Source organism: Dama dama, chromosome 33 (assembly GCF_033118175.1).
Source record: "Dama dama isolate Ldn47 chromosome 33, ASM3311817v1, whole genome shotgun sequence".
Classification (NCBI taxonomy): Eukaryota; Metazoa; Chordata; class Mammalia; order Artiodactyla; family Cervidae; genus Dama; species Dama dama.
Genome location: NC_083713.1, coordinates 16182075 through 16193767, shown reverse-complemented (window position 1 = coordinate 16193767; position 11693 = coordinate 16182075). Strand labels below are relative to the sequence as shown.

Genomic DNA, 11693 nt, shown 5'->3' with positions numbered 1-11693 from the left:
TCAGTGTCCCCAAAATGTACTGTAAAACCCTATAATGATTTAGTTAGATATTTGATTTGCCTGCTAGTCATTAGGAGGATTTTTAGGATTTGATTATTTAGTTGAAGTGCTCTAACAGAATATGTATCAGGAGGCTTCTTACTATTCCAGATCTCTCTTAGTCCAAGATTCTGGTCATTTGGCAACACTTATTATAACCTTAGTGCCTTTAACTTGCAAAGAACATGGGAATTTTTTTTTTTTTTTAAATAAAGGTCATATAAAGAAAGAAAAAACCAAGGAACTCCATGTTTGTGGTGTGAGGCTGCCAGGGTTAATACCATGACGGGCGGCCTGGACCTAAGTTTTAGCTTCCCCCAAAATGGTAAGATTCCCTACCCCCATCAAGTAACCTGGAGCCAGCCAATCAATATGCGCCCAGTAAGAACAAAGGGAGAGCTGAAAAGCCCGCGAAAGTCTGTACGGATAGAATTGCTTTGCAAACATGTAACCAATCCGCTTAAGCCAGTTACTAACCGCTTTTGCATATCTCATAAATTTGTGTAACAAGCTTGAGCTCGGCGCTTTCTGACCCTGCACCATTGTGATGTTGGTGGCAGAAGGCCCTGGCTCGAGACAGTAATAAACTTCCCTTTTTGCGAGTTGCATTGTCTTGGAAGCCTTCTCTCTCTTCCCGCTCGGGGATTCGGACATCGGGCATAACATTTGGGGGCTCGTCCGGGATCCCTTGACCGGGAGAAGAGAACGCTTACAGAACAAAGGGGAAGGATAAATAATAACACCGGTGCTCAGGAAGCAGGGAGGTATCTGGCACAGAAAGAAGGTTTTTTATAAAGGGGGAGCCAGCGGCGTAAGGCCTAGGCCAGCGGACGCGCTGGGAGGCAGCCGACTCCGCGGGAAGGCTTTTTATAAAGGGGGAGCCAGCCGGGCGTAAGGCCAAGGCCAGCGGACGCGCTGGGAGGCAGTCGACTCCGCGGGAAGGAAAGTTCCTCTCCCGACCCCGAGTCTGATGAACAGCGGACGTCATTCGGTAAGGTGAATCTGCTACCGGGAGGCAAGAAAATTCAGGGGGCCCGAAAACCCAGTGCTGTGTCGTCGGCCGACGTTTGTTTGTCCGTGTGTTTGTCTTTGGCTCTCCGTGTTTTTATGTGTGCCGGCATTGTCTCTAGTCTCGTTCTCTTCTGGTGCATTGTTCTCTCTCACTTCTGACTTATTCTCTTTCTCTTACTTCTCTGATCTGCCCCCAACTCCTTTTCTTTTCGGGAGTTTCAGTGAACAGGCAAACGGTTGTGGGGGCAATTGATGAGTCCTGGCCAGGGCTATGCTCTGGCGGACTCTGAAGGCCCTACAATAAGTAAGCCTCAGTAACTAGAGCCCGACCGGGTGAAACTCTCCTTTAACATCCCTAACTGAGGACGTGGCCTAAAATTCTTCTTGTGGGCACGGGTCAGGCACATAAAGGCCATTAGGGCGCCTGCCACTTGAAGACTCCCGTGAGAGGATAAGGGGGTCACGGAACGGGCTAGAAACCCCTAGGGGGCCCGCCACCAGCAAGAAAACTTCCGTGCAACGACGCAGGCACATAAACAGTTCCAAAAGCATACCATAAGCCCAACCTCTTGGCCGCCACCACTCCTGGTAGGATTTTTGGTGGTCGTTCTCAGTGACTTTCTCTCTCTCTTCCTTACCGTTAATTCTTTGACCATGGGGCAAGGAGAATCTACCCCACTTTCTCTCATGACTGACCATTTTTCGGATGTCAGGGCCAGGGCCCATGACTTGTCTTTGCTGGTCAAGAAACGTAAATTAATAACTTTTTGTTCTGCAGAGTGGCCCGCCTTTCAGGTTGGATGGCCTCTGGAAGGCACCTTTCAACCGTCCATCATACAGGCTGTGAAGGAAAAGATTATGGCTCCTGATCCCTGGGGCCATCCGAGTCAGGTCCCCTATGTCATGGTCTGGCAGGATCTAATGGAAAATCCGCCTAAATGGTTAAAACCTTTTGTTTACAAACTTCCTAGTTCCTCCAGTTCACAGGTCCTGGTGATGGAGACCCCCCCGGAGGAAACCAAAAAGAAAGAGGACCCAAAACCAGTCCTTCAGGAATCATCTTATCCAAACCTGATAGATCTAGAAACGGAGATAAGGCCTCTGCCATATGTGCCCTCCTTGCAATCCCCTCCGAGGAGAGAAGCTCCCACAGGTGAACCGAGAGGATTAAGAGGGCCAACGGGAACCGACCATGAGGGGGGACCGGCACTGGGGACCCGGGGGAAAACTAAGGGAGATAGGGGTAAGCAAGACCCTGGGGACCCAGAGTTACCTTCATCCACTGTTCAGGCGCTCCCTGTTCGAGTGGGACCAACTAACCCGGACGGAGAGCGAACCTATCAGTACTGGCCCTTTTCCACGAGTGACCTGTACAATTGGAAGACCCCAAACCCTCCTTTCTCAGAGAAGCCCCAAGGCCTCATTGACCTCTTAGATTCCATTTTGTTCACTCATAATCCCACCTGGGATGATTGTCAGCAGCTGTTGCAGGTGCTCTTCACCACGGAAGAACGGGAGCAAATTCTGGCAGAGGCGCGGAAACGGGTACCAGGGGTCGACGGGAGGCCAACTGCCCAGCCTCATCTTGTGGACGAGGGGTTTCCTCTGTTGCGGCCTAACTGGGATTTTGAGCGGGTGGAAGGTAGGGAGCGTCTCCGAGTGTACCGCCAGACTCTAATGGCTGGCCTGCGGGCTGCAGCAAGAAAGCCGACAAATCTGGCAAAGGTAAATTTAGTAAGGCAAGAGCCCACTGAAAGCCCGGCAGCCTTCCTAGAGAGGCTGATGGAAGCTTTCAGGCAATATACACCTATGGACCCCCAGGCTGAGGAGTCACGCGCTGCAGTTCTGTTAGCGTTCGTGAATCAGGCAGCCCCAGATATTAGGAAGAAATTACAAAAGGTAGAGGGATTGGGAGAACAGACAATACAGGATTTACTGAAAGTAGCTGAAAAGGTATTTAATAATAGGGAGACCCCAGAAGAAAGGGAAGAGCGAATTCGGCGGGAGGAAAGGGAATTAGCGGAGAAGATCAGGAAAGAAGACAGGGAACATAGGGCTAGAGAAAACCGGAAGAACCAGAAGGAGCTAGCCCAGATTCTTTTTGCGGGGATAAAGGCTGGAACAGAATTGAGGGAACCTCGAAACCCCCAGACGGGAGAAAAAGAAAAACCAAAAAGGCAGGCCCTAAAGAAGGATCAGTGCGCCTACTGCAAAGAACAGGGGCACTGGAAAAACGAGTGCCCTAAGAGGGACTCAAAGAGAGGAATGACCCAGAGAGAAAAAATCCCCCCTGGAACTCGAGTTCTATATGCGGGGGAAGACAGTGACTAGGGGAGTCGAGACTCGGCACCCCTCCCCGAGTCCTGGGTAACCATACATGTGGAGGGGAAACCCGTTGGCTTCATGGTAGATACTGGCGCCCAACACTCTGTTTTAAATAAAAAACTGGGACCAATGTCTAAGAAAGCCAGCTTAGTGCAAGGAGCCACGGGGACAAAAAGATATTGTTGGACCACAGAACGGAAAGTAAATCTGGGGACCCACCAGGTGTCCCATTCGTTTTTGGTGATACCAGAATGCCCAGCCCCTCTACTTGGAAGAGACTTGTTGACTAAAGTTAATGCTCAGATCCATTTTGACCCCGGGGGAATGTCAGTCACGGATGGACTTGGACAACCGATACATGTCTCCCTAGCCTTAAGGGATGAATACAGACTTTTTGCGCCTAAGCCCTCAGAGACCATAGCACTAGATGTACAACCGTGGGTCCATAAATATCCATTGGCCTGGGCAGAAACAGCAGGAATAGGACTAGCTAAACAGAGACATCCGGTCGTCATCGAGCTAAAGGCCGAGGCAATTCCTGTGAGGGTGAGACAGTACCCTATGAGCCAAGAAGCTCGGCGGGGGATCACTCCCCACATTCGACGGCTCATGGAGGCCAGAATTCTCAGGCGATGCCAATCCCCTTGGAACACCCCCTTACTGCCGGTGAAGCAGCCAGGGGGGACGGATTACAGACCTGTCCAAGACCTGCGAGAAGTCAACAAACGGGTGAGTGACATACACCCAACTGTCCCTAACCCGTATACTCTCCTGAGCAGTTTACTGCCTGAGTACACTTGGTACACTGTGCTGGACTTGAAGGATGCCTTTTTCAGCCTACCCCTGGCAGTCCAGAGCCAGGAGATATTTGCCTTTGAGTGGACTGAGGGGGAAGGCCAACCGGTAGTACAATTAACTTGGACCCGCCTCCCACAGGGGTTCAAGAACTCCCCTACCTTGTTTAATAAGGCTCTGAGTGAGGACCTCTACGAATATCGGGCTTGCCACCCAGAGGTCATTCTGCTACAATATGTAGATGACCTTATGTTGGCTGGAACCACAGAGGAAGCTTGCAGCCGTGCCACTGGGGACCTATTACAGACCCTAGGCATCTTGGGGTATCGCGCTAGCGCAAAGAAGGCACAAATAGCCCGGCAAGAGGTCACCTATTTGGGGTATAAGATCAGGCAGGGGCAAAGGTGGCTAACCCAGGCCATGAAAGAAACAATATTGCAGATACCAGAGCCCGAAAACCCTCGCCAGGTGAGAGAGTTTCTGGGGACTGTTGGATATTGCAGAATGTGGATCATGGGGTTTGCTGAGAAGGCCCGGCCCTTATATGAGGGAAGTAAAGAGACCCCAAAGTGGACTTGGACTGAGCCAATGAAACAGGCTTTCCAGACACTCAGACGGGCCCTACTAGAAGCCCCAGCCCTTGCCCTGCCTAACCCAAATAAGTCATTCCAGCTGTTTGTAGATGAAAAGCAAGGAATAGGAAAGGGGGTCTTGACTCAACAATGGGGACCATGGAAGCGGCCGGTAGCATACCTTTCGAAGCGATTAGACCCGGTGGCCGCTGGGTGGCCCCCTTGCCTTCGCATCATTGCAGCTACAGCCCTCCTCGTCCGCGACGCTAACAAGTTGACGTATGGACAGCAACTCTCGGTTTACACCCCCCACGCAGTGGAAGGGGTTTTAAAGCAGCCGCCGGGTAAGTGGATCTCCAATGCCCGCTTGACACACTACCAGGCCTTGCTGCTCGATGCCCCACAGGTGCGTTTTCAGACCCCTTGCTCCCTAAATCCGGCCACGCTCCTACCCAACCCAGAGAAGGACAGCCCTCTCCATGATTGCAGTGAGATACTGGCTGAGGCCCTGGCGGCACGAAAAGACTTAACTGATGTACCCCTAAGCAACAGTGAGCTAGTATGGTTCACCGATGGGAGCAGTTATGTAAAAGATGGGCAAAGGAAGGCGGGAGCCGCCATAGTTGATGATTCAGGGCGGACGATATGGGCTGAGACACTACCCCCAAACACTTCTGCACAAAAAGCAGAATTGATTGCCCTAATACAGGCTCTGGAGCAAGCCAAAGGGAAGAGAGTCACCATTTTTACTGACAGCCGATATGCTTTCAGCACTGCCCATATTCAAGGTCCCATATACCAAGAAAGGGGATTTCGGACAGCTGAGGGAAAAGAGGTCAAAAATCTGCCTGAGATTCGCAGGCTTCTGGAAGCTGTCCAACTACCCCGGGCAATAGCTATAGTACATGTCCCTGGTCACCAGAAGGGAGAAGACCCTAAGGCGCGAGGCAATCGTGCTGCTGATGTGGCCGCTCGAGAAGCGGCTAGCCGGGACTATGCCGCCCCCATATTAGCCGTGGGACTTCCACCCCCTGGTATGGGGACCTTGCCACCAGTTCCCGAATATTCCCTCCCTGATCTCGCCTGGATCAACAAGGATACCACCCTCCAGAAAGATGACCAAGATGGATGGTACCGAGACCAAAACAACAACCTGATCTTGCCTGCCACCCTGGGTCGTCACCTGTGTGAACACCTGCACACAACTACACACTTGGGAGAAAAAAAGACCCTAACACTTCTCCAGATGGCCTGCCTGAGGTTCCCTCGACAAAATGCAACTGTACGAGAGATAATTCAAGCCTGCGAAGTGTGCCAGCTGATGAGGGCAAAGAAGAAGCAGCACTCGGGAACGAGGTACCGAGGGGAAAAGCCAGGGCAACATTGGGAGATAGATTTCACCGAGGTAAGGCCAGGCAAGTATGGGTACCGCTATCTGTTGGTACTGGTAGATACCTTCTCGGGGTGGGTAGAAGCTTTCCCCACTAAGGGAGAGACAGCAATAGTGGTTGCTAAAAAGATCTTAGAGGAGATAGTGCCTAAGTATGGGCTGCCAGTGACTATGGGCTCTGATAATGGACCTGCCTTTGTGAGCCAGATTGTACAAGGGCTGGCCCAAGCTCTGGGGACGAAATGGAAGTTACATTGCGAATATAATCCCCAGAGCTCAGGACAGGTTGAGAGAATGAATCGGACCCTAAAAGAAACTTTGACAAAGTTGGCAATAGAGACTGGCGGGGACTGGGTGACCCTCCTCCCCTTTGCACTCTTTCGGGCACGTAACACCCCTTATAAGCTGAATCTTACTCCTTTTGAGATTCTGTATGGAAGACCCCCTCCTGTGTATCCTATTTTCGAAGGAAAATGTCTGCCACCCCCTACTTTGGGACAATTCCAGCAAACTCTGATAGCATTAAGTAAGGTGCATAACCATGTTTAGAAATTGATTCGAGAGATACATGAGGGCCAAAACAAGAGGGCCCTCCCCTCACATAATATTGGCCCAGGTGATTGGGTTTGGGTAAAACGACACCAATCTAAAGTATTAGAACCTAGATGGAAAGGCCCTTATGTTGTTCTCCTTACCACTCCTACCGCTGTCAAGGTCGACGGGATTGGACCCTGGGTTCACTGCAATCACGTGCAGCAAGCTACATCGGAAGAACAGGAAAAAGCGCGAGCAGAATGGAAGGCGAGTCCTCACCCGTCAAATCCTTTGAAACTGAAACTCGTCCGCTGGGAGGCCTCCTAATTCTCCTGCTGATGGCAGCTCTCATCGACCCAGGAGCGACCAGTCATAACCCCCATCAACCTGCTAAGATCACATGGAAACTCAACGACGGGCAAACTCATGAGCTGCTCAATGAGACCTCAGGAATCCACCCTCCAAACACCTGGTGGCCAGACCTGAACTTCGACCTCTCAAGCCTCTTCGCAAAGCAGGATGGTCTCTATGATAAGTACTATAGAGATGGGATAAAAAAACCATAGGTTGGGGTTTTGGGCTTGCCCGGGCTATGTAAAAAATAACTGGAAAACCTGTGGTGGCATAGAAAGCTATTATTGCAGGAGCTGGAGTTGTGTGACCTCTTGTGATGGACCCCAGAGGTGGGATGTCGGAAACAGAGATCTAGTTAGCTTCACCTTCAAGGACCGTAGACACCAGGGGCCTCAGGTACGAGTACGATTTAACCAGGAACGGGCAAAAAAAGAAAACCGCTGGACCTCAGGACTGACTTGGGGTTTTCAGCTTCACGTAAATTGGCCCGGCCCCTACCCAGGCGAGCTTTTAATCATTAAACAGGTTATTGAGCCGGTGCAGGTACATAGTTTAGGTCCCAATCTGGTCAAAGCATTACAGGGGCACAAGGCGACCCCCAAGCCAACCCCCTTCAGACCAAGCTTGCCAGGAACATTTAACATCTCCTCTACCCCGAGCCTCTGAGGCAAACTGACAGAAACCCCTGGCCCTCTGGCTGTTACCATTAGCTCAGCAATTCAGGATCCCCTATGGGCCTTAGTGAATGCAGCCTTTACGGTCATAAACCATACCAACCCTAATGCAACCCAGTCCTGTTGGCTTTGTTATAATCTTCACCCCCCTTCTATGAGGCCATAGGCCTCAATGTCTCTTACCACTTATCTTCAGGCCAGGACCCACCCCCATGCCGATGGGAAGAACGCAAGGTTGGCCTCACAATGAATGAAGTTTGGGGACAGGGACTCTGTTTGGGCACAGTGCCACGTGATAAAACTTCCCTCTGTGCCCGGACTATTAGTAACCTACTCTTATATGGCAAAAATTGGATTGTGCCAGAGGTTGGGGGCTGGTGGATTTGTTCACATACTGGGCTAACCCCATGTTTAAATGTGAAGGTTTTTAACCAGAGTCAAGAATTCTGTGTCCTGGTTGCTGTAATGCCAAAAATCTTATACCACTCTGAAGAGGTTATGTACTCACATTGGGACCGAGAATTGCTAAGACAAAATAGAGAGCCAATCAGTGCGATCACCATGGCAGCCTTGTTCAGTCTTGGGCTGGCAGGAGCAGGGACAGGAATAGCTTCACTATCTCTGCAAGGCCAAGGGTTTTCTTCCCTACGAGCCGCCATAGATGAAGATATAACTCGCATAGAAGAATCAATCAGCCACTTAGAGAAGTCTCTGACTTCCTTGTCTGAGGTGGTCTTGCAGAATAGGAGAGGATTAGACTTGATTTTTCTCCAACAGGGTGGGGTCTGCGCGGCTCTGGGAGAAGAATGTTGTTTCTATGCAGACCATACAGGAGTGGTAAGAGAATCTATGGCAAAAGTAAGAGAAGGGCTGGCGCAACGAAAGAGGGAACGGGAGGCCCAACAGGGATGGTTTGAGTCTTGGTTTCAACGCTCCCCTTGGCTGACCACCTTAGTTTCCACCCTCCTGGGCCCGCTTATAGTGCTATTATTAACACTTACATTTGGCCCTTGTATTTTAAACCGGCTAATGTCATTTATTAGAGAACGTCTAAATACCATTCAGATTATGGTATTGAGGCAGCAATATCAGATGGTAGCCCGGGATGAAGAGAAAGATTCCTCTACAGGAACAAGAAGACAGGGGGGAATGTGAGGCTGCCAGGGTTAATACCATGACGGGCGGCCTGGACCTAAGTTTTAGCTTCCCCCGAAATGGTAAGATTCCCTACCCCCATCAAGTAACCTGGAGCCAGCCAATCAATATGCGCCCAGTAAGAACAAAGGGAGAGCTGAAAAGCCCGCGAAAGTCTGTACGGATAGAATTGCTTTGCAAACATGTAACCAATCCGCTTAAGCCAGTTACTAACCGCTTTTGCATATCTCATAAATTTGTGTAACAAGCTTGAGCTCGGCGCTTTCTGACCCTGCACCATTGTGATGTTGGTGGCAGAAGGCCCTGGCTCGAGACAGTAATAAACTTCCCTTTTTGCGAGTTGCATTGTCTTGGAAGCCTTTTCTCTCTTCCCGCTCGGGGATTCGGACATCGGGCATAACAGTGGTTAAAATTCTCAAGCTGTAAATAGGGCACATTCCTCTGTTATGCTGCCACAGTTCATTACTACCTGCCGGCCAAGTTGGATAGAAGTTACTAATTCCCAGTTCTCAGACTTTCTGCTTATGACAGAAAAAAAAAATACTTTGGCCAATTTCTTTATGCTATGTAATGTGACATAGCTAATGGAAAGATAATACTGTCAGAGGTATTTTTCAAAGCTTTGCCTCTGTACCTGACCTCATTTCTGGTTGTGTTTAATTCATTGGTAAAATGTACTTGAGGAAATTTACATATAACTTAGGCATGACGTTGCATATAAACAGGTATGGGATGATGAATCAAATACATCCTGTCTAGATATTGTGGGGTAAACTAACCTTTCTAGATATTTAGCTTACATAGAAATAATGAACATGGAAAATAAGATACCTTTAATATTTGTCAGGATTCACATTATGAGACCATTTTTTGGCTTGTGTTAAGTTACCTTATCTTTTTCTATCACCATGCTTAATGATTTATGGGAAAGTTTTGGTGGTGGTGGTTTAGTCGCTAAGTCGTGTCTGACTCTTGTGACCCCGTGGACTGTAGTCCTCCAGGCTCCTCTGTCCATGGGATTCTCCAGGCAACAATACTGGAGCAGGTTGTCATTCCCTTCTCCAGGGGATCTTCCCAACTTAGTAATTGATTTTAATACCTAAGAATTGCTTTTGTGAAATTGTTTTATACTGAATTGCTTGCAGTCAACTCTGAACGGTCCCACTACCATCACTCTTGTCTTTATACACTCTATCACTTAAAAAAGCATTTTGTTTTCTGCAGAAGCAAAGATATTTGGTAAATTGATATGCATTTGAAGTTTTAGTGTTCAGGTTACTGCTGAATGGGGAATTGTAATAAAACTAGGAGGAGACTTGGTTCTCTCTTTAAAAACTCATTATCTGGTGGGGATGACAAGATAAAAGCAAGTAGGAAACATAAACCATTCATGAGGATAATGGACAGAACCTCATATGAGACTCAGGAGGCTGGATTCTCAAATATCCCACTAGCTTGAGATGTAACATGAACCAAGTCAATAAACTTTCTGATTCTTACTTTTGTCATAAGGAAGATAAAAGAAAAGTAACTTCCACAGTTTCTTTTGTCTCAGCAAATTTGATATTTTTAATGTAATTGTCATCTGTTTACCATTTCCGACAAACTATAATTGTGAATACTGGTGTAAGATTCTTAAAAGTATAAGAAGAAAAAACATTTAAAATTTTAAATATTTTAAATTATTAATACTTTTCTAAATAATATTATTTTTAAAATATGCATGCTACATGTTCATATAGAAAATTTTGGCAACACATTAATATATAAAGACAAAAATTTTAAATGTCTTTTTCACTTGAAGGAAAATTGCTTTACAATGTTGTGTTGGTTTCTGCTGTACAGCAACACAAATCAGTTATAATTATAAATTTATCCTCTCCCTCGGGAGTTTCCCTTCCTTCCCCCAGTCCCACCCTTCTAGGTCATTACAGAGCACCACGTTGGGCTCCCTGTGTTATATAACATCTTCCCACTAACCTTCTATATTTCACATAATAGTGTATATATGTCAGTGTCAGTTTCTCAATTTGTCCCCCCTCTCCTTCCCCTGCTGTGTCCACAAGTTTATTCTCTATATCTGCATTTTTATTCCTTCTCTGCAAATGGGTTCATCAGTACAATTTTTCAAGATTCCATATGTATGCATTAATACATATTTGTTTTTCTCTTTCTGACTTACTTCACTTGGTACACCAGGCTCTGGCTTCATCTACCTCACTACAACTGACTCAAATCCATTCCTTTTTATGGCTGAGTGATATTCCATTGTGTATATGTGCCGCATCTTTATCTATTCATTTTCTTAGTGGACATCTAGGTTGCTCTCATATCCTGGCTATTGTAAATAGTGCTGCAGTAAACCCTGAGGTACATGTATCTTTTATAATTGTGGTTTTCTCAGAGTACATGCCAGGTAGTGGGATTGCCAGGTCATATAGTAGACTGGTAGACATATTCCTAGTTTTTAATGAATCTCCATACCATCCTCCATAATAGCTGTATCAGTTTACATTCCCACCAACAGTGCCAGAGCGTTCCTTTTACTCCACATCCTCTTCAGCATTTATTGTTTGTAAATTTCTTGATGATGACCATTCTGACTGGTGTGAGGTGATATATCATTGCAGTTTTGATTTGCATTTCTCCTATAATGAACGGTACTGAGCATCGTTTCATATGTTTATTGGTCATCTGTCTTCTTTAGGGAAATGTATGTTTAGGACTTTGGCCCATTTTTTTTTTTTTTGGATTGGGTTGTTTGTTTTTTCTGGTATTGAGCTGTATGAAATGCTTGTATATTTTGGACACTAATCCTTTATTAGTTGCTTCATTTGCAATTAT

General features: G+C 47.4%; 1 protein-coding gene across 1 annotated transcript; it reads left to right on the top strand.

Annotated features, from left to right (window-relative positions):
- The first annotated feature begins 2242 nt into the window (after positions 1-2242).
- On the top strand, positions 2243-7686 carry LOC133050755 (uncharacterized). Its single transcript, XM_061135005.1, is given in 4 exon segments — positions 2243-2293; positions 2470-5757; positions 5839-6915; positions 7348-7686. Coding segments are annotated over 4 exon segments (4755 nt in total).
- The last annotated feature ends 4007 nt before the right edge of the window (positions 7687-11693 follow it).